Source organism: Suillus bovinus, assembly GCF_016758785.1.
Source record: "Suillus bovinus strain UH-Sbo-P2 chromosome Unknown EDB93scaffold_61, whole genome shotgun sequence".
Lineage (NCBI taxonomy): Eukaryota > Fungi > Basidiomycota > Agaricomycetes > Boletales > Suillaceae > Suillus > Suillus bovinus.
Window position 1 is genome coordinate 147,153 of NW_024542117.1, and position 20,797 is coordinate 167,949.

The 20,797-nt window shown below is 48.6% G+C and overlaps 10 protein-coding genes across 10 annotated transcripts; 3 read left to right on the forward strand and 7 right to left on the reverse strand.

Moving 5' to 3' along the window:
- Positions 1-124: 124 nt before the first annotated feature.
- On the forward strand, positions 125-1,106 carry EDB93DRAFT_1242226 (uncharacterized protein; the record flags this gene model as incomplete). Its single annotated transcript, XM_041451987.1, has 2 exons — positions 125-1,030; positions 1,080-1,106. The coding sequence occupies 2 exons, from the start codon at positions 125-127 to the stop codon at positions 1,104-1,106; spliced, it is 933 nt and encodes a 310-aa protein (XP_041304440.1).
- Positions 1,107-2,371: 1,265 nt separating this feature from the next.
- EDB93DRAFT_1091123 (uncharacterized protein) lies at positions 2,372-2,637 on the forward strand (the record flags this gene model as incomplete). Its single annotated transcript, XM_041446324.1, is given in 2 exon segments — positions 2,372-2,450; positions 2,465-2,637. Coding segments are annotated over 2 exon segments (252 nt in total), but the record flags the coding sequence as incomplete, so codon positions are not given.
- Positions 2,638-3,014: 377 nt separating this feature from the next.
- EDB93DRAFT_1106565 (uncharacterized protein) lies at positions 3,015-8,598 on the forward strand (the record flags this gene model as incomplete). Its single annotated transcript, XM_041447628.1, has 11 exons — positions 3,015-3,518; positions 3,673-6,255; positions 6,308-6,633; positions 6,707-7,100; positions 7,150-7,222; positions 7,266-7,417; positions 7,468-7,910; positions 7,969-8,139; positions 8,189-8,317; positions 8,377-8,443; positions 8,536-8,598. 11 exons carry the CDS (start codon positions 3,015-3,017, stop codon positions 8,596-8,598), a joined length of 4,905 nt encoding a protein of 1,634 aa, XP_041304442.1.
- Positions 8,493-9,860, reverse strand: EDB93DRAFT_760256 (CDP-alcohol phosphatidyltransferase-domain-containing protein). The gene is made up of 6 exons (XM_041457365.1): positions 9,346-9,860; positions 9,167-9,293; positions 9,019-9,104; positions 8,902-8,970; positions 8,760-8,851; positions 8,493-8,712 (listed from the first exon to the last, which is right to left on the reverse strand). The coding sequence occupies exons 1-6, from the start codon at positions 9,709-9,711 to the stop codon at positions 8,607-8,609; spliced, it is 846 nt and encodes a 281-aa protein (XP_041304443.1). The 5' UTR covers positions 9,712-9,860; the 3' UTR covers positions 8,493-8,606.
- Positions 9,861-9,976: 116 nt separating this feature from the next.
- Positions 9,977-10,959, reverse strand: EDB93DRAFT_1253616 (uncharacterized protein; the record flags this gene model as incomplete). Its single annotated transcript, XM_041453482.1, has 3 exons — positions 9,977-10,003; positions 10,067-10,744; positions 10,774-10,959. 3 exons carry the CDS (start codon positions 10,957-10,959, stop codon positions 9,977-9,979), a joined length of 891 nt encoding a protein of 296 aa, XP_041304444.1.
- A 927-nt stretch (positions 10,960-11,886) lies between these two features.
- Positions 11,887-12,864, reverse strand: EDB93DRAFT_1302101 (uncharacterized protein; the record flags this gene model as incomplete). Its single annotated transcript, XM_041454700.1, has 2 exons — positions 11,887-11,901; positions 11,965-12,864. 2 exons carry the CDS (start codon positions 12,862-12,864, stop codon positions 11,887-11,889), a joined length of 915 nt encoding a protein of 304 aa, XP_041304445.1.
- A 519-nt stretch (positions 12,865-13,383) lies between these two features.
- On the reverse strand, positions 13,384-14,364 carry EDB93DRAFT_760347 (uncharacterized protein). The gene has a single exon (XM_041457366.1). The coding sequence runs from the start codon at positions 14,260-14,262 to the stop codon at positions 13,606-13,608; it is 657 nt and encodes a 218-aa protein (XP_041304446.1). The 5' UTR covers positions 14,263-14,364; the 3' UTR covers positions 13,384-13,605.
- EDB93DRAFT_760392 (uncharacterized protein) lies at positions 14,365-15,580 on the reverse strand. The gene is made up of 2 exons (XM_041457367.1): positions 14,546-15,580; positions 14,365-14,491 (listed from the first exon to the last, which is right to left on the reverse strand). The coding sequence occupies exons 1-2, from the start codon at positions 15,482-15,484 to the stop codon at positions 14,468-14,470; spliced, it is 963 nt and encodes a 320-aa protein (XP_041304447.1). The 5' UTR covers positions 15,485-15,580; the 3' UTR covers positions 14,365-14,467.
- A 1,516-nt stretch (positions 15,581-17,096) lies between these two features.
- On the reverse strand, positions 17,097-18,733 carry EDB93DRAFT_1091097 (uncharacterized protein; the record flags this gene model as incomplete). The annotated part of the gene is made up of 6 exons (XM_041446323.1): positions 17,097-17,346; positions 17,500-18,053; positions 18,103-18,154; positions 18,205-18,467; positions 18,527-18,561; positions 18,619-18,733. 6 exons carry the CDS (start codon positions 18,731-18,733, stop codon positions 17,097-17,099), a joined length of 1,269 nt encoding a protein of 422 aa, XP_041304448.1.
- A 583-nt stretch (positions 18,734-19,316) lies between these two features.
- On the reverse strand, positions 19,317-20,742 carry EDB93DRAFT_1253621 (uncharacterized protein; the record flags this gene model as incomplete). The annotated part of the gene is made up of 3 exons (XM_041453483.1): positions 19,317-19,718; positions 19,771-20,035; positions 20,087-20,742. The coding sequence occupies 3 exons, from the start codon at positions 20,740-20,742 to the stop codon at positions 19,317-19,319; spliced, it is 1,323 nt and encodes a 440-aa protein (XP_041304449.1).
- Between the last annotated feature and the right edge of the window lie 55 nt (positions 20,743-20,797).

Genomic DNA, 20,797 nt, shown 5'->3' on the forward strand with positions numbered 1-20,797 from the left:
GGAACTTCAAGTTTGTTCGTTCACATGTTTGTCCTGGACTCCTTCCACGCTGCGGATAGGCTGGAGATGGGCTTGTCGCAGGAGTTCCTGCAGGGCTGTGACTTAGCTTTCACTTGAATCCACAATGGATACATGTACGACTTCGTGCAATTACACCAGCATCGATGACGAACCACAGCGCATACCAGTCGACGCCGGAGCCCCTTTTGACAGAGGGGATATCATATTACGCAGTGCGGATGATGTTGATTTCCACTTCCACAAGCTACTGCTCTCCCTAGCATCATCTTTCTTTTCGAACATGTTCTCTTTACCTCAGCCAGGCTCTCTCGATGATGCTGCAGACCGGACAAAACACGGTCTCCCTATCATACCAGTGACGGAGAATAGCGTCGTTTTGCGGAAGTTGTTGAGCTTCTGCTCTCCAGTATATGACACGGATGTGCCTGCTCTCGAGAACTTGGACATTGTCATGTCCGTCCTCGATGCGGCCGATAAATACGACATGAAACGAGTCGGCATATTCATCGTTAGAATGATAACGGCTCCGAGGTTTCTAGAAAAAGAATCCATGCGAGTCTTTGCTATCGCATGTCGTTACCGCTCAGAGGCAGAGACTCTGGTGGCGGCGAGATACATGCTGCGTTTTGCGGTGTGGGAGCCTGCATATGTGTCTGAATTGGACTTCATTACTGGTTCAGACTTCCAGCGGTTGGTCAAGTACCACACAAGTTGCGGTCAAGCTATGACCCAGCTTACCCGTCTTTGGTCTACGTATCCCCTGCCATCACTTGACTGCAAGTTCTGTCGCAAGAAGGGAGTTTCTCGCTTGTCCCTCAAAGAATACCAAGATAGTGTCATAGAAGCACTCCGCATGCGGCCATCTGTGGAAAGCCTCCTTAATCCCGAGTGGATTGACAGTATGGTGAAGAGGGCGGGAAGTTGTATTGGCTGTAAAGAGAGAGTGCCGAGAGTGCTTGCTGAATACGCAAAGGAACTTGCCTTCCCGGTAATGGCGATTATCCTGGAGGTGAGTTCTCTCCCAAATGACCGACTGGCTGAATGTGAACTCCTCTCAGATTCCCCTGGACATTGATTTTCGCTGATGGTACCTATCTCACCATATACTAGAGTCAGGTCACAAATGGTTTCATGCTTGTTGCACCTTCCTTTTCAGATTTACCTTGCATGCATGACGATTTGGGAATATATCGGATTGACGGAACTGAGATTTGTCAAAGCAGCCGTGAGCCAGTGTCTTTACCTTTTATTCTGTTTTGTCATTCATATTATGCACTTTCCCGATTCTAAACAGTATACACTGATATGCACCCTGCGGGGCCCAGCAGGTGCCCACCGCCGAGCCTGAATCGATCAGCGCGTCCCCGATTAGTTGCTTGAGGATGCCCCTCATGTAATGAAATATATACTATCTCTGTCGTGCGCCCGAATCATATCACCTGCACAATTGACTATCGGACAACTGCACTGCGATAACAATGGGACATCATACTGCAAGAGGACTGATAACAACCATTTCTGTACTCCTGCAAATTTTTGTCACATGCAAGTCCTTGTCAGGAGTAGATCCGGTTTCCCTGTCCCTAAGGCATGGGTACAACGCACTTATTCCGAAAATGGTGGTCTTCCTCAAGTAACAAAGTAACATACACTAGACTGTGATTCATCTCTTGTGAGAAAGAAATGGTAGGTTGTTCCGAACGTTAATTCCACGTACCCGTTGACAACAAATTCAAACCTCGTTTGATGAATGCCACCGCTGAAAATATTTCTGTCTTGTGTTTGGATACTGCCTCGTGTCTAGGGTATAGCACGGTCATGGGCCACACCGCAGGTATGGGGGTCACGGGTATGGCGGGTACGGGTACGGTGTCGAGATGTGGTACCCGTGGTCATACCGTACCCGTTAGCACGGTATACGGGTATGGTCACAGGTATGTAGCCGCACTATCTCCAAACTTCTCCGCAGTGTTATATATTGGACATAATGACTTTGATTCACTGACTACTAGCCTTATTTTTTGGAGGTCGTTGACTGCAACAGCTCCCCGTGACCCGCTGCTTCGATCATCTCTTGCTGCTTGAACAATTCGGTGATTCAACAGCATAAAGTGAGGACAGATTCTAGTACATTTCTCAATACTCCATTCACTCCATCATTGTGGTTAATCAGTCTACTGCCAATGACACGGCCTCGCTCGCTGAGTCTATCCTATAGACTATCACATTTAGAAACCATCGTCTCTGCAGTCCATTGGCATATCTAGTAGATGATCTTGAGGACTATTTGCGGCAACCTGTGGAGAATATCAAAGTCACACTGCAATGGTAGGTCCATAATCAAAAGACGTATCCAAATTTGCACCGGATGGCACTTGTATTCCTAGTAGGTCATGCACCATTGCTCTCGCTAGCATCACAACTTATGTGTTACACACCATAGCTACCTCGTCGAACATTTCACAAGGCTGGCACCTTCTATGCTTTACTCGAAACCGCTTGTCTCCATCATCAACCCGTGCATTCCTTTGTCTTGGCTCATGGCTCCACTGTGGTCTGGTAGCACCCGAGGACCTTACTAAGATCTCTGAGGAAGAGAAAACGAGCGTTGGGTGAGGTTATCCTACATAGTGTTACAATTTCTTGCTTGTGTACCCGCGTGTTATACCCTACTCGTGTCTCCCTTTAACGAATTACCCCAACTAAACAATCACTTTGCGCTCATTTAAGAGTGTTTCTGTGCCGGTCCTGCCCTATAAATAAGATCAAATTTTCCACGTCTTCGATTAACTTCTAGTTAGTGGTACCCACTAGCTAGGCTGCAGTTTTGATTAGATGGTTCTGAGCTACTAACGCGTGATTCATAAACGCGGTCACGTGGTCTTTGGCCACCCTGAATCAATCTGTAACAACATCAACTTCGGTGGGTCGTTATCGCGTACATGAGACCGACGAAATTCTAAGCATCTAGAGGATTCGCAACATTATTCGAGATGACAACGCTTGAGACACCGTCTCGAATATGGCGCAGAATACAAGCTGCAGACGAAGGAGAGCCACCTTCTCTTCCGTCATTACCTGCTTTCGATGATTCTGGTGCACAAGACTCAGACTCAGACGATGACCAACATTCAACAGACGATGACCCTGTTATCCTGCCGGTGCATTCGACACCCGCTGCTGTCTCAGCGCACACGGTGACATCAACCATCAGGCTACAATCAAGTACTTCCAGCACAGCACGCTTTGCAAGCTCTCTCGCATCACGCTCTGTTTCAGCAAAATCTTCCTCTGCCTCTAGAACATACCCATATCCTCGGAGCCCCGTACAAAGTTTCGAAGTGAGCGCCATAACCTCTCTTCCCTATGAGAGCGACGAGAATACAGGTCCGGAAGACTCGCCTCTCGCACATAGTAGGCACAGTATTCCAGAGTCTCATTTGCCGCCAGAAGATAATGAAGCGGATGACATGTCTTTGGAGGACGCACTACAGTCGGTCAGTCGCTCTAGCTCCCCATTTTCTCCCGAAATCCCTCTGGAAAATCCTACGCCGAGGAAGAAATACGATTACTCGATGTCATTACGTTCTGAACCTCAGGTGAATGCTTTTCTGCTCGCCTTTTACTCTAATTGAGCTCAACGTATCCCAGCGATCGCCATTCGACAAATACCGTAATGTCGCACTACGAAAACCGCTCGTGCGGATGAGAACGCCGTCACTTTCCCGGACGACGCCCTCTCCTGTCTCATCACCTCCAAACTCAACACCTCGCAGCAACAGATCTATTCCACTACCTGTAGAAACACCGTCACCGCTTCCTGGTGTTTACATTCCCTTACCTCGCTCGAGAACCGCCTCTCCGGCTGTTACTCCACTCCCAAGCGTCGTGATACAGCCTCCAGAGGATGAGAGCAATGATGAACAAGAGCTTTCCTCGGCCCATTCCCAGGATCCACCACAGGAAAGTGACTCCGAACCAGGGCAGGAGGACTCTGCCATGCAATCGGACCGCGAGCCCACATTCTCCTCAGCATCGTCTGATCCAAGTAATCAAATTAACAATGACAGAACCATAGGTGCGCATTCAACAGCGTTTATATCACCTGCCAGATCAGTGTTGGATTTTACACCCGTTCCGCGGCTTCGTACGCAGTTCAACATCCCACCTGCATACAATGGACTAGGGACAGACGCAACAGAAGAGTCCCTCACACCTCATGCCCGCAGACGATCATTTCTTCTTTCAGTCATCAACTCCACTGCCCGTCCACGCATAAAGTTTACTCCTCACCCCCATAACCGGCTCGGTGCCCTCCCTGTGACTCAGTCCTCAAGCGGGAGCAGCGAAAGCGCATCCGGTATCGGCGCAACGCCTGCGGGTCCCATGCGCACTGCATTTGCTGGTATCACTCCTCGGCCTGGACGGGGGCGGGGACGCACGTCGCACCCTCTTGCGCAGGCACATATTCCAGACAGTGCATCATCTACAGGCGATAGTGAGCATCTCGCGTCCCCCTCTGACATCGAGCTCCGCGGCGCATCGGCCTCCTTCCTTTCTACTGCGTCCTCACATGATCTCACCACACACCCGCGCGCCAACACCTCGTACGACCCTGCGCTGGGCACAGGTCAACGTGGCGTGGCGCGCTTTGACGCGCCGAAGCTGAATAATTACCTTCACACATTGAACTCAAAGCTACAGGAAGAGAACAAGGAACTCGTCGACCGGTTGAGGAAGTACGAGGAAGTGAAGGATGCGGATCAGAGACGGCTCAGTTTAGAGAGTATGGGCTCTGCAAAGGCGAGAAGGGTCAGTGCAGGGAATGAACTTGGCGATGTGGAGGAGGCGGGAGAAGAAGGGTGGGCAGAAGAGAAGAAAGAGTTGGAGGAGCTGGTCGAGAGTTTGGAGGCTCAGCTCGACAAGCTTGCAGAGGCGAAGGAAAGTGTGGATCAGGACCTCGAGACTGAACGGCATGAGCGTGCGCGAGATAAGGAACGTTGGCGGGAGCGCATGCATGAGGTTGAGAGTGGTGTTGCAGAGATCGTGGGTGACTTGGAGCAGAAAGTCGCAGAGAGCGAGCGAGCGCTGGAAGAGATGACAAAGGAGGCGGAGCGTATTCGTGAACGACTCGAAAGCGAGCGTGACCTTGCGCTGGAGAGGGCTGGACAGGCGGAGACGGCAATGGAGAACGGGAAGGAGCTCGGAGGTGCATTGAAGGAGGCGAACACGCGGATCAGCGTCCTCACAGCCGACCTGCAGAGTGCGACCGCGCAGATCAAGGATCTGGAGGATGAAATTATGACAAGCGACCGCCGCGTTGACGAGCTCGAGAAGGAGCTCAAGAAGGAGCGGCTCTCCGCCAAGCTGGCTAATGATGATCTCCACAGCCAGTTAAGCGAGATGGGGGCTGAGATCATGCGCTCTAGTTCTCGGGCATCTGAACTCGAAAAGGACCTCAAAGCTCAAGAAGCCGCTGCCAGACGTCTACAGCATGAGCTGGAAGCAAAGGCAGAAGAGCTCGAAGAAGCACAGCAACTTATTGCACGTTCTGGCAATGATGTCAACGAGGAAGTTCGCGAACTGAAGACCTATACCGCCGAGCTCGAAGAGGCCGTTACAGCGACAACTGAACGCATTCAAGACCTCGAAGAGCAGCTCACTTCCGCTCAAAATCACTTTAACCAGTTGGAGGCCGATGAACAGGAGGCCAATGATCGTGCTGAAGCGCTAGAGAAGGAAAAGGAGAGTGCATCGTTGTTGGTCAACCAAATGGAGGAGGCTCTTGAAGCCGCGGAGCAGAAGATGCGCACCGACCAAGAAGTTGTCGCAGATCTCAAGGCCAGGATTTCTACCCTCGAAAGAGAACGAGAGCGCGAGAGGGAGATGTCTCGGCTTCTGAAAGGACAGCATTCAGACGAGAGCGATGCTGAGCTTGAGAATGCACTCGAGGCAGAGCTAGAACAGGCGCACAAAGAGATCGCGAGACTCACTGAGCTCCTTCAACACTCTCCTGCACGGAAAGCTATTGACGCTGCCCGGGATCAGAGGATCGAGATTTTGGAGAAGGACAAGGAGGAGCTCCAGGCGCGTATCAAGGCCCTCCGATCGACTAGCTTCGAGACCGCAACTCCAAACAAGGTGGTCAACCTCAGTGGAATATCACCCATTCATCGACATGTATTGTCAATGTCTGTTAGGGCTCCGAAGACACCTGGAGGTCCTCTGAAAGATGTAAGGCGATATCATAATATCCGAACATTCCTTGTTGATGGAAACTTAATAGCTTTCCTGGCTAAACAACACCACCGGCGATGCCTCAGTGTCCCCGCTACTAAGCGAAATTGCTCGTCTTCAAACCGAACTCGACCGTGCCAACGATAGCATCGACCAAAAGCTCGATGAGCTGGAAGATGCTGGGCTGGGAGTTGTGTCCCTTACGAGAGACCTTGAACTTGCCCGATCCAAGATATCTCAAATGGAAAACGAGATGGGAAGGTTACAGAGACGCGAGGAGCGTCGACTTCATCGGCTCCAAAGGCTCCGTTGTCAGAAATGTATGGTCAAGGTGGACACATCAACATTGCAACGATTTTACGACGCCGATGAAAGGTGCGATTCATAGAGCGTCCTTAGCGTGATATCCTGACACAACATTTCTAAGCTTTTTGGATGTATCGCATAGTAGTCTCCCCTCCAACCCTCCGACACCTCCGACGAAGACCAGCGAAGCTCTTCGATTGGACCTTCATGCAGTCAATAAGAAACTGGATACGATGAAACAGCGATGGGAGGAAGAAAAACGCCACCTTCTAGGGGAGAAGGCAGTCCTTCAAGATGCTGCGAACCGGATGAACATGGAGGTACGAAACGCAAAGGATGAAGCGAAGAGAGCGACTGAAGCTAGCCGACGATCGAGAGCTGATACTCGGGAGGTCGAGAAAGCGAAGGCCGTCATTGCTGACCTCGAGGCTGAGCTGCAGGCTGAGAGGACGCGCCTCAGACAGATGTCCGTGGAACAGGAGTGCGTCCAGCGTGAGAAGAGTGTTGTTGCTCGTCAACTACAACGAACTGAGACGGTACGTCCCTTGACTATCGTCATAAGCATATTAACCTGAAAGCTATCAGGATATCGATGATGTCAAGAGACAGCTACAGAGAGTCAAGCGCGAAAATAGTGAACTAGAGACCGAGTTGCGAAGTGCGTACCGTGCCATCTCTAAATCATCACTCCTAATTAACAGATACAGCCAATGCAACCATCGAACAGCAAGCTCGTCTCCTCGAAGGCAAAGTCAAAGAAAACGCAGAGACAATCAATCAGCTGCGGCAAGAGCGGTCTCTTCTTGCCAAGGACCACAAGGAACTTCAGCGACAGTTCACTGAAGTATCAGAAGTGAGTGTCTCTTCCTATCACAATGTTGGATTGCGCCGACACTTGAGCAGCGAGTCAACAAGCTTCGCAATGACCATGCAAAATCACAGTTATCGCACGACAACCGCCGTCATCAACTCGACTCGCATCTCGCTGAAATTGATGACCTCAGGCGTGCGCTCTCCAATCAAGCCGATGAACTACAACGTAGCGAAGAGGAGAAAAACCGTATGGCGATTGAGAAGACCGATGTTGCACGTACTGTTGCAGCCCTTGAATCCGACCTCAGACGTGTCAAGCGAGATGCCGAGGCGTTTGGACGTGATCTTAAAACTCTGCGAACAGAGAAAGAGAAGCAGCAGGAGAAATACAGGAATGAATTGACGAAAGCTGAGCGAGCCAGAAAGCAGGCCCAAACTCAGATACGTCTCCTGAACGAGCAGCTCAGCGGCCAGCATACGAAGTTAAAGATGGCTCAAGAGAAGCTCAAGATCAAGGATTATGGATTTGCTACGTGGGTCATGACATACTTTCATGCTGTATCTCGATGCTGAACCAAAAACCAAAAATAGTGATGGCTACCAGCTCGTCGAGCTGAAAAAACAGCACAAGGAAGAGTGCAAGGGCCTTGTCGTCCAGATTCGGTACCTCAAGGCAAAGTTTACCCGCGAGTCTACCTTGCGAGATGATCTTGTATACCAGAAACATTATCTTCTTGTTCTCCTCTCGAACTTTGAGGCAAGGTACGAACACTTTCTGCATCATTATGCTGTAATTTATCTTGTTCGGCAGTGAGAAACGCATACTGGCCTGCATATCCCGGATAGGATACCCCAAATCGAAAAATCCACCAGCAATTTTGAAGAAGCCACGCTCGATAAAGAGCGTTGTACTGAGTGTTATATTTATACGGCGTGTGAGGTAGGTGCCCATGGTCGCTGATCCCCAGTTTCGATCTTGATTGATTGATATCTTTTCAGGCAAGTTAGTGAGGCTTGGCGAGAAGCAAGCTCAAACAAACAAGCGATTTCTAGTGCACTACAAGAAGTCCGTCGTCGAAGAATCGCAACCACCTCGTAGATCCTCACTTCGCAATGTCTTCTCGTTTGGCTAGATTATCATATATGTTGTATCATTAGTTCGCTATCCTAAATCAAGATCTTGTACACCCTGCACCAGGCCTCGGTAGTGCGGAAGCCTGAATCGCGTGTTATGAAGGTGGAAGCTTCTTGCGTGTCTCCGATACTATTCGCACAGCATCCTTGGAAAACACGTAGGACAACCCACTCCAGACCGTTGTCACGGCCACCAAAATTCTGAGCATGTCAGGGTAAGAAAAGACGCGAATATATGACTGGCTTACTGCATTTCAGGTACAAACAGGTGATATTGTGCAGGCAGGATGGGGGTGACAGTTGTAGCGCACATTAACGCGAGTTGAGCAAAGGTATTGTACTGCGAATCAAAGCTCAGCAGATCACAAAATGAAGTGCAAACAATCCTACCTTGCTGATTGTAGTGGGGCGTACTTCAGCGGATGGTATAGAGAAATCCCAATATCGAGAGAAGGTTTTCTAGACAGATTGGTGAACGTATACTAACAAAATTCGCCTGACACGTACTGGTGCGGGGAGTGAGGTATAACGAATGTAAAAGGCGGAAAGACTCAGCAATACATCGCGCCCGATGATTATTGAGGCCAGCGAGACTGGAGAGGAGCGGGGCATCATTCAAACACAAAAAAATGGGGCCACTATTGAGTTTGCTTACTAGGAAGCAATCCCTTCATAGCCAATGTCACCGTGAGAGTGGTCATCAGAGTTTTATCCGCAGCAGGGTCAAGAATTGTCCCGAGAACTGAATGCATGTTGAAGCGTCTTGCCAGGTAGCCATCGGCCTTTAGTCAGAGCTTAACTTTTGATCGACTCGACTATTCGTGGGGTACCCACCAAGTCTGAAAACCCAGCATAAACCAATAATCCGGTCGCAAGGAAGAAATCGTCGTGCAGTATGGACCAACCGAGGACAGGGCACGAAAGTATCCGAGAGACTGTCAAGAAATTTGGTATGGTGTATATGTTCTCGCGCAAAGGCGGTGTTGTAGCAGAATCTTTGATGTCGTCGGTCTTCTCGTTAGACCACCTGACGCAGGAGGTAGAAAGGGTTCTGGTGATTGCGACGAAGACATTTCTGTGTGCGACTTTGAGCTTGAATGTACTAGTGTGTAAAGAAGATTGGGATTTGGGACGACATGAGGCGAAAGTAAGACTGCGAAGAGGACGCGCAAGAAAGTTGTAGTGCAAAGTTGAGTACATCAGTTTGGAGAAGGCAAAATTGGGGAGAGACCAAAATGGAAATTGCGGTTCGACAGGGGCAGATCACGAGCCTACTAATATCACTTGAAGAAAGTAGGTGCTATCGAGCTTTTGGCTTAACACACGCAGTAATATATATATCGGTCGATACACCGTGTCGCTGGATCCATTCTGAGCCCATGGCCAACTTACTATAGTACAGTATCCAACACAACGCCAGCTCTGATGGTATACAGCGCTTTAGAGCAGCAAGACAGCGATTACTTTAATCAGCATCAGCCTCCAAAATCACCTATATTCAGGTGAGCTTTGAATCAGTGATGAACCAAGGAGTAGCAGGAAAAGCCTGACTTACAGTTGCGATCACCTTTTTAACTTGTGCGATATATAAAGCGCGGAATTTGTGCATGTCCTCGAGGACATGGGTTCGGCAAGAGCTGCACTCAACCGCTTTGATAATAGCGCGATTGTAATGCGAAAGCTCCAATAGCAAGGTTGACTCGCAAGGTCTTGCCAACAACTCTCTCCCACTGGAAACCAGATATTCCTGGAACCAGGGGGCAACAGAGTCCTTTTTTACTGTCATGATCGGCGTGCTATTTCTGCATCTGCTGCACTCTTTCCACATTTGCATAGATTTAAATGAAGACTCTAGCCAGGAAAGAGAATTCCCGACTGCTTGAGTGGCGATGCCACATTTATAATGGTATTCCAGGAGCCTGTGGAAATCCAAAGCAGTGATGTCCCGCAAACCATTAAACATATGGCTAGGTCGTCCTAGATCCTTGATCTCAAGGGCCCGAGTAGCGGCTGTCCGCGCATGATGCGGCCACCCGAATTGACAAGAGAGAGCGTATAACTCAAGACAGTGATTTGGTAAAAACTGGGCCATCACGAGGTCTCCCGCACGGCTGAGGGCTGCTTGCATGTCATACTTGCTAGCTGCTTTTATCACAGCCTTTGCATCATCTAAGCTGCCGAGGTTGGGGTGGCGGCAGGATAGCAAAGTAGAAGAAGGGGTTCGAGAGTGGTGCTGCTTTCAGTCACGGTGATGACAGGTACGGATGATGGCGATTCGCTTTGCGGTATCGCGAACATATCTTTGAATACGGGTGACATGAGTGAAAGAATGAGCTTAAAGACATGGAAATCGACACCATTGGCTGAACGGAGGATGATATCACCATTACTAAGATCATCGAATGGTGCTTGAGCTTGGGAGATGGTGATTTCCTCTGTGTCTGCCATGACAGAAAAGGCGCGTACGTGATAGCAGCAGCGGCTTTGTATTTAAAATAGCCCACGATTAGCCTGAGAAAGAGAACCAGCTTCATCGTAGTATAAATTGAACACATCGGCACATCTAGCTGGCCAGATGCCCTGCGGTGGAACAACTCTGCAAGGCCAAGTTACCCGGGTCGACTTATGTCAAGAACTAGTAGAGTAGTGAGTATAAGTTAAAAGATCCGATCAGGCTCGGCTCAGGCCGAGTATATTGGTCTGTGCGCGAACTAGAGCTACCTCGCTTGGAAGTTTGGCTTATACTTCAAGAAGATGGCTGCGTTCGTATGATTTTCAGGTGTTCCATGTATCATCCTAGTGCCCATTCCTGGAAAGTCGATTCAATTTGAAGACAGATTCAAAATATGAATTGCTATTTGGATAGGGGCTAATGCTCAGTACGTACTGCGCAAGTTGTTTATGTACAATTCCACCTACAGAAACCAGGTGAGTTTTGAATCAATGATGAACCATATGACACATCTAGAGGGCTCTGGTGACTGCGGTAAAGACATTTCTGAGTCTGACTTTGGATTGGATTGGACCGGTATACAGAGAAGATCGAGGAGAAAGCAGGGCTGCGAAGAGAACGCGCGAGTAAGTTGCAAAGTTGAGTACGACACTAGCTGGAAAATAAAAAATTGGGGAGAGATCAAAATGGAAATTGGCGACAGTTCGTTCGGGACAGGAGCTGGCCACAGTATGTACCATCAGAGCTGACATCGTACATGTGCCAGTTGGTACTGTACTGTAGTAAGTTGGCCGTGGCTTCATGGGATTGGACAAAATGTGTATATGACCCAACGACACTATGCGTATTGAGAAACAAGACCGATGAATATAGTACTGCGCGTGTTAGGCTTAGTAAACTCGGAACAGCGAGTACTTCAATGATCATACGCCTTCAATCTACATTCAGATGAGCGTTGAATCAGTGATAAACTAAAGAGTAGCAGGAAGAGCCTGACTCACAGCCGCAATCACCTTCTTAACTCGTGAGATATATAAGGCGCGGAAGTTGTGCATATCCTCGACAACAGTGCTTCGGCAGCTGCTGCACTCAGTCGCGTCTGTAATAACGCGATTGTAATGTGACAACTCCGATAGCAAGGTCGACTCGCAAGGTCTTGCCAACAACTTCTTCCCGCTGAAAACCAAATATTCATGGAACAAGGAGGTGACATAGACATTTCCGAAGTTCTTTTGTAGTTTCACACCCACATCAGGTTTGCATGTGCAATCTTTCCACATTTGCATAGGTTTATGTGAAGGTTCTAGCCACGAAAGAGAACTCCCGACTGCTTGAGCAGCGATGCCACATTTATAATGGTAATCGAGGAGCCTGTGGAGATCCAAAGCGCTGATGTCCCGAATACCATTAAACATATGGCTGGGTCGTCCTAGATCCTTGATCTCTAGGGACCGAGTAGCAGCTGTTCGCGCATGATGCGGCCACCCGAATTGACAAGAGACAGCGTACAAATCGAGACAGCGATGTGATAAAAACTGGGCCATCACGAGATCTCCTGCACGGCCGAGGGCCGTTTGCATGTCGTACTTGCTAGCTGCTTCCATCACAGCCTTTGCATCATTGAAGCTGCCGAAGGTTGGGGTGGCGGCAGGATAGCAGAGTAGAAGAAGGGAATCGAGAGTGGTGCTGCTCTCAGTCACAGTGATGACAGGTACAGACGATATATTTGACTGCGATTCCCCCTGCGGTAGCGCGAACATGTCTTTGAATACAGGCGACACGAGTGAAAGAATGAGCTTGAAGACATGGAAATCGACACCATTTGCCGAACGGAGGATGATGTCACAGTTATGATCATCGAATGGTGCTTGAGCGATGGCGATTTTCTTAGTGTCTGCCATGACTGTCTTAGAAAGGGGACGTATGTGGCTTGTACTCCTATGTGCCCGATTATATACAGCGGGTTTTTATTTCAAATAGCCTTGCTCCCTAACGAGACATTTCGGAGATCGATGAAATTATCTGGTCGACATGCAAGGGAGTTAGCCAGACGCGGCGGGGCAAGCTCAAGGTCGAGCAGTGCATGAAGCTGAAGACAGACTAAAATAATTTATTTGGATAGGGGTCCATGTCCCCGATTGCGACTTGAAGCTTTAAGCTTTGAAGGCTCGGTGACTATGCATGCACATCAAATATACACACCAGTTAACTAGTTTCCAACACAGCCTATGTTCCAATAGTCACTCAGCGCTCAGCAATTATACAGAATCTGCCACTCACTCTATATTCTGAATAACAGCACGACAGCATTGCAGCGAGTTGTTTAAGAAGTTGCTAAGTCCACCTACAGAAGCGAGATGAGCTTTGAATCGGCGACGAACCAGTTAGCAAAGAAAGCTCACAGTTGCAACAACCTTTTTAACTTGTGCGATATACAAAGCGCGGAATCTATCCATATCTTCGATGACCTTGCTTCGGCAATCATCGCACTTTGCCGCTTCGATCACAGCGCGATTGTAATATTTCGACTCCATTATGGTCGACTCGCAAGGCCTCGCCAACAACTCCTTCCCACTCGAAACCAAATACTCTTCGAACCACGAGACGATTTTCAACTCGCTGACATGACCAATCTGGAGCTTCTAAGCATCGCCCACGAGTCTGCATTTGCATTTCCACATTTGCATTTTTGTGGATGACGGCGGTAGCCAGGAAAGAGAATCTCCGACTTCTTGAGCTACGACGCCGCATCGATAATGGTATACGAGGAGTTCGTGGTAATCTGCACCGGTGATGTCTTGCAAACCATGAAACCCATTGCTGGGTCGTCCTAGATCCTTGATCTCAAGGGCGCGGGTAGCAGCGGTCTGAGCATGATTCTGCCATCTGAATTGACAAGAAAGAGCGTATAGGTCGAGGATGTGATCTGGTAGGAATTGGGCCATGATGAGGTCCCCTGCGCGGCTGAGGGCTGCTTGCATATCATACTGCTTGGCCGCTTTTAGGACAGCCTTTGCATCATCCAAACTGTCAAATGTTGGGGTTGCGGCAGGGTAGCAAAGGAGAAGTAGGGATCTAAGCGGCGTGCTGCTCTGGGCAACAGTTATGATAGATTTATCCGAATGTGCTTCGCTCTGTGGTGACGTGATCTTGAATTTGTCTTTGAATACGGGTGACATGAGTGAAAGAACAAGCTTGTAAACATGAAAGTTTACACCATTTGTTGATTTTATGATGATATCGCAGTTTTGGTCATCGAAAGGTGCTTCAGCAGTGATGATTTCTTCAGCGTCTGACATGGCTGATGACGGAAAAAAGGTCTTGCACTTGGGGGGGCTAGATAGACAGAAGTCAGTCGTTTCGACTATATTTAAGCGCTGCAAAGAAGTCGATTAGTCAACACGAATAAGTAGGCTTCGGGGTATGATTGATGATCCCTGGACAGATAGCATTCTGAAACAATTCGAATACAGCGCAGTGGTCTCTACTTCAAATTTTTTTTAGCTAGAACGGAATATCAAGCTCCACCTTAAGACAGCCAGAATCAGCACACACGAGAATCGCGAGTTTCAAAATACTTACAGTATCAATCGCCCTCTCAATCTCCAAAGTGAAGTGTTCCCCGATAAACACGCTGAGATCTAGGAAAGCAGCCGGTCGACATGTAAGGCAGCCAGATGCTGCTTCCAGGCATTCCGCAATCAAGAATGGATCTGAAACGACCTTGCTACAAGGGAGTTCACGAAGAGCATTCCTGGAGCGCTCCATAAACTCGATGAACCATGCATTTACTTCATATATCTTCCCATCACAAAGAGGCCAGGATAGGGGGTGATGAACGCAGTCATCACATTGGAACCATACCCAGCGTGATGCGAAGCCGGGAAACCAGGAGAAGTCGGCTGTCAATGAGCATGCAGCGACACTGCACTTTCGGTGGTACTGGAGGAGGCGATGATAGACAGAGGCAGGGATGTGTTCCAGCTCTTCGACGTAGGGAGTGAAGAAGGGTTGGCGGACTGTATACTTCGCAGCAATGCGAGCTTCATCCTCCAAACCATAACGGTATGCGATAGCGAATACGCGAAGTGGTTGATCGTCTAGAAATGCTTGTTGTACAAGCGATCCCTTGACTCTATTCATCAACCCCCTCATTCCGAACTTTCTCATCATCTCCAAGACGGCCTGTACATCGTTCAGGCTGCTAAATACGGGATTGGAAAAGGGGTAGCAATATTGCAGCACCCTCTCAGTTGTCTGAGCGTCTTCTTCGAGTTTGATAATAGTGTGATCGCCGTCGCACTTGAGGACGAGCCCTTCAAACGGCGGACATGGAGAGGACGACCCCGACAACAGAAAACGTTTCAAAAGCGGAGACGCAACGGCAAGGAAGATCTTATGGACAGCAAACTTTGCGTCGTCTGAGGTATGGATGATCAAATCTGCATCTATGGCATCAAAAGGAGCGCGGAACGGGGAAACTTTGACAGAAAGAGGCGCAGCCCCCAGGAATTGAGACATGGAGAAGTTTCTGGAATAGAGCGATAAAAGGTGAATGTAGATATTAAATCAGACGGGACAAGATATACCCTTCGTGTTGTGACTCGCGGATATGGCATGCAGTTGGCACGCCTGATCTTCATGGAGAATCTATTGAAAGTGCACTGCTTCACATTATTGACATAAGTACCTTGAGCGAATCACATCTCGTGAGGTCCTCCAGGCCTGGACGTTGCACTGACCAATGATCAAAAGGCACGCTGCCGCATGTCGTGGAGCTTTGTTGGGAGCGTGGTAACCGATGCAAGCATATTAGGTAGCAGTCAACGTGTAGGTTTGGTTAAAGTTCGATTGATTCAGTATTGTTGGGTCGAGCTGATAAGGTTTTTGCTTTTGAGCAGATCTGCAGGGCCTCTGGGAGACTTCAAGTTGGCGCCATAAAGTAGTTACGTAAGTACACCTTTTCGTTGTTGCAACGTTGATGCCCTTGATTTGAATGCACTGCAGCACACTAGAATTCTTCGATCAATCCACGTTCGACTCTCTACGAAGACAAATAAGAAATCGAGATCACCGAATTTTCCTGGGATACTGTTCGCCCAAGCTCTTCGCGACGCGATCCTGATCTGCCTGTCACCCACATTCTGGTTATGAGTCGCTCAGAAGTTCGTATCTGTGAAGTCATGCAGAGCACCCGTGTACAAGATATCAGTGGAGATTTTTGGGAAGCTTGCAGGAGCCGCATTCCTGTTCGACTTTCTCGCACTGGCAGCCAACTAAGGGCAATCTTAGGCGGTAATTTGAACTGGCAGACGGGCACCTACAAGGATGAATTTTATCAATGATCGACACAGTGATTCCTGTGACTGGCTTCAGCTCACACTCGAGCTAACGAGCAAATTGCAGTACTAGGGAATGGAAATGTACGAGTCATACAACCGTACCCTCTCCAAATTTCACAGATCTCGAAACTTCTTGGTCCTTGATGAAGACTCGGACAGGGATGCAGACATAGCAGTGGCACAACTACGGCAGTATCCCCGTGAATATCTACTACATACTCTTCTGTTCGTGGCTTTGTTTCCAATGCCTCAAACTACAGCTTCTCTTCATGTTTCGACGAAAAATTTTTAGGCAAGTTGCCGAGCGATTTTCGTAAGTATCGCAAACGGATATCGATCACACAGTCCACTCATGAAAGAATCTTATTTTAGTTAGTTCAGACCAGATAGCCATGACAATGAGGTTGAAATTTTTGAATGAGAGTGAGTTTTGAAAGATAAAACTTGCCAAGCGTTTCAGAACACGACGTCAGATGAAAGGGATTTCGAGCGGAGCCCACACATGGCGTTGACGCTGCGGGATCAAATGTTCAGTTCTTACAATATGTAGATATAAGTCGCAGATGGCGCTATTTATGTATGTACTGATATATCCACCAGATCCCAAAGTGACATTAAACACAATCTGTCATCGAAGAACCGACAGAAGGGGTATCCTTGTATCTTAGAAATGAGACCGCATGTCCTATATAGCTAGTGCTTCACTAAAGTGCATATCACTATGATCGATATATCATGGGACGCGCCATAGGTATACCCTTGTCCGAGAACTCGAGAATATGGGGATGTAGTCATGACGCAGATTCAGATTCAAAAGCACGGGTTCCCCGATGCTCTGAATACTGCGGCGGAAGTTCAATTAAACAATTGTGGTCTGGCACAATATCACCAGCATCGGTATGCACAATAATTTGACCAGGATGTCGGTAGGCTCTTTGCGTGCTAGTCGACGCCATGAATTGATTGCCATGTATAGTTGAGCTGTCTGTGTCAGGGCTCTGACGGATATTCTGTGTTTGATTGAAGGCTATGGGAGGATTCCTAACTGCGACGTTGCCGGAAGAGGTAGAGGTAGAAATTGATTGGGATCCGGGTTCAAGAGAAGGAGCAAGGTAGACAGGGAATATCTTCCGTGGCAATGGTGGTGCTGGTCGAGACCCAACAGCCATACGCTCGACGGGTGTTATATCCGACATCTGAATGTCTTCATAGGTAGCAGATTCTGTGTTGATAGTGCTCGGTTGGGATCCAGGTCGAATGGATGGACCAAGGTAGCTAACAGGATATGGTGATACCAATGGTGGACTGTCACTGTAAAGGCCAATTTCGTCTGTGTTCTGCACTCGAAAATAGCTTTTTGTAGGAGGCAGAAAGCGGGATGCTCTCCGTTTACGCCACAAGCATACGCCGAAGATGAACAATGCAGTAAGAACCGCTACACAACCGACCACCACGCCTGCTATAAGAGCAACATTGCTGCTTGATGGACTACTTGATGAACTGCTTGAAGGAGATGACGTGGTCGTGGCTGTGGCCAATATGCCTACAGTGGATGACGGCGAGACGGCGCTTATACACGAGAAATTACTCGACCCTATCACCCCATAGGACTCGGAGGTCCCACCTTGTTTACCCGTGGAGTCGGTGACAAAATACATGAGTTGCGTTTCTCCCTTGACATCTACAACCGAGGTAAAAGTTTCGTTATTGGAATAGAATACAGCTGGTTGTCCGCCGGGAATAAGTTGCTGTAGCAAGATGAGTAGATTGTTTCAATAAAATTCGCGATGATCTGACCACGATAGTAATAGGCAGGACTGCAGTGCCATTGACCGTAATGGTGAATTGACTACAATAGCAGTAGGTCAGTGCCACAAAAAGTAGACAAAGCAAACTTACCCGCATTGCGTCATCGGACTTGGAGTTGGATCTACGTCGAACGTGAAAGTAGGTGACAGATTTTGAATGATGCAATCGTTATTTCCAGAATTCCCAACAGTGAGTTCAATTGTCGTCCCACCCGAACCAAATCCGGTGGCGTCAGACATAGTGAGTAGAAACACTGTTCCTGCCGACAACGCTAATTGTGGTATTGAATAAGAGCCTACGCCATTGCTGAAGGTCGATGCTGGTACAGATACATTCTGATACGGTTTCAAAGACTGGAAGCACAAAAGGTTAGCACGCGATTGAAGGGCTTGAGACGATAGCGCCGACGGACGGGAGTTAAAAGTATTTGGAATGGTGCTTGCCCACCTGGCAATCCCGATAAACTTCAGCAGGAGCGCAAAGATTTACTAGATATGCGCCTACCAGTCCATGAGATGTTGAGAGGACCGCATTGAGTAGGAGTCCCAACAGTCACATTGAAAGCACGAGAAATAGAAAGACAGGAAGCAATACACGCAAAGAAGCAAACGAAGCGCATACTTCAGAAACGGGACAGGTAATAGGAAGACGGTAAGAAGAGATGCAGGTAAAGAGGGTTAGGGCACTCGAGGCGAGGGGAAATCGTGTCCTGGATAACGCTGCATATAGCCGAATACTATTTGACAGTGACCTGAACCTGGCGCAAGGCTGTTCGTGCTCATTAATACCACGCTGTCTTCGTATTTCTCTACTCATAAGTTTCCTTGAGCTCCCCCAAGAAAACTTCCGATGTTCGAAACACGGAAGCAAGAATGAGGGCTCGAGTCTTGCCCTTTGAAGTAGAACAGAAGTTACAGAATAGAAAGAGGTAAATGGGTGACCGTGACCTACTTGTAAACCCGTACTTAATGCCGTAATGAATGTCACTGATATGATGGTTTTGATGGACGCGACACCAAACCCTCGGGTCTGACATTCTACATTCCGGTAGGCCGTCTCTACGCCGGACAGCCAAGCGAAGCCAAGAGTGACCCAAGCAAAGACCAAGCAATATTTTCGAACCGGATAGAGTTGGTATTATGAAACCAAGGAGAAAATATGAAGAACGAACAAAAACCATTGAAGCTCTGATGAGCCAAAAATCAGACAAGATGGTGGTGGCAGACTTCCCCATACCGCAACCTTTGAAAACTCCTCGCATCCACCTCCATATACGAACTCTTCGCCTTCATCAATGCAACTCGGGGCGCCAAGGACCGCAGAATTGCTTCCGAGAAGGAGCTCGTCGTACCCAGAACGTCCTTCTCATTCTCATTGAGGCCCGCGAGCTCCGGTGACGAGGGAGGAGTAGTATGTGACGTGATGTACGAGTATTCACAGAAATCGCAAAATTGGGGAGTCGACATAGTGCTTTCTTGGACGAAAGGAGATGTAGATGAATCGATGGCCGTCTGTGGTGACTGGCAAGACCAGTAGATCGACTGATTACTAGAAGATGATCTCGTCGGAGCGGGTGTACGAGGATTCTCCTCGATATTGGCAGACTATGCATATGGAGTGAACACAATTCGTACGACTCACTAAAGGTGTACCAACCTTGAGCGCCTCTGCAACTGTGAGTCCCCCACGCCGGCCAATAGCTCGTGGAGACGGGTGTTGAGGGTTCTTGGAAGACACGGGGATAACTGCAACTTGCTTTGGCCAGCGGTCATGAAGTACCTGGAGTAGCCGTGGAACAACAAAATACTGTGGCTTGCAGAGAAAGGGATTGCCCTGGTTAGGTCGTTTGAGATAACCGCGGATGTACAGTTCTTCTTTGACAACTTCACTTGCTAAGGGGGCGAGATCGGAGACGTGGATGCTATGTAAACGTGTATGAGCATATGAAAACACCAAACAGAGAGATACAGACAGCTCATCCGCGGTAACGAAGGTATCGTCTGCATCTGCATCTGTCGTTGCCAACGAACTGAGAGAGTGGATAGTTATAGTAGCCTCCAAGACGTCAGACAGAAAGTTGTGTGATGGTCGGACACAGTTCGTAGAGAGAGGTCCAGGCTTCCCGAACAAAATCGTGCAGATCCTTGTGAGGTATCGGTATCGCATCGCAGTCTCGCCAGGTCGGTGGTTCGAATTCATAGCTTCCTCCTGCTTGCGCTGGCGGGCCACTTGGGGTAAGGTAAAAACCTCAGTTGTTCCAAGAGTTGAGTCGTACAGCGAAATACAAGCTAGCGAGGAACCGTTCGCAGGGAGGGATCCGTGCTTCCCAAACGAAATAGTGCAGAGTGATCTGATCTTTGCGAGGAATCGCATAGCATTGGTGCCAGGTTGGTGGTTCGAGTTTACAGCTTCCTCCTGGTGGGCCGCCCGGCGTGAGTTTGAAAGCTCCATTGTCACAAGAGTCGGGTCAGATGGCGAAATGCAAAGCTGATTGTGAATGATCGGAGGGTAGTTAATATTGATAATACCGCCATGTGGATAGTAAGTATCTGAAGGCATTATCGTGGGTAAGATAAACGAATGACGGGCAAGCGCGGTCGTAGAAGAACGCTTCATGGCGGCGGACATGGTGAACATGTGATTTTAACCTGAGTACTGAAGAGGTGAGTAGCATTACCGTTGG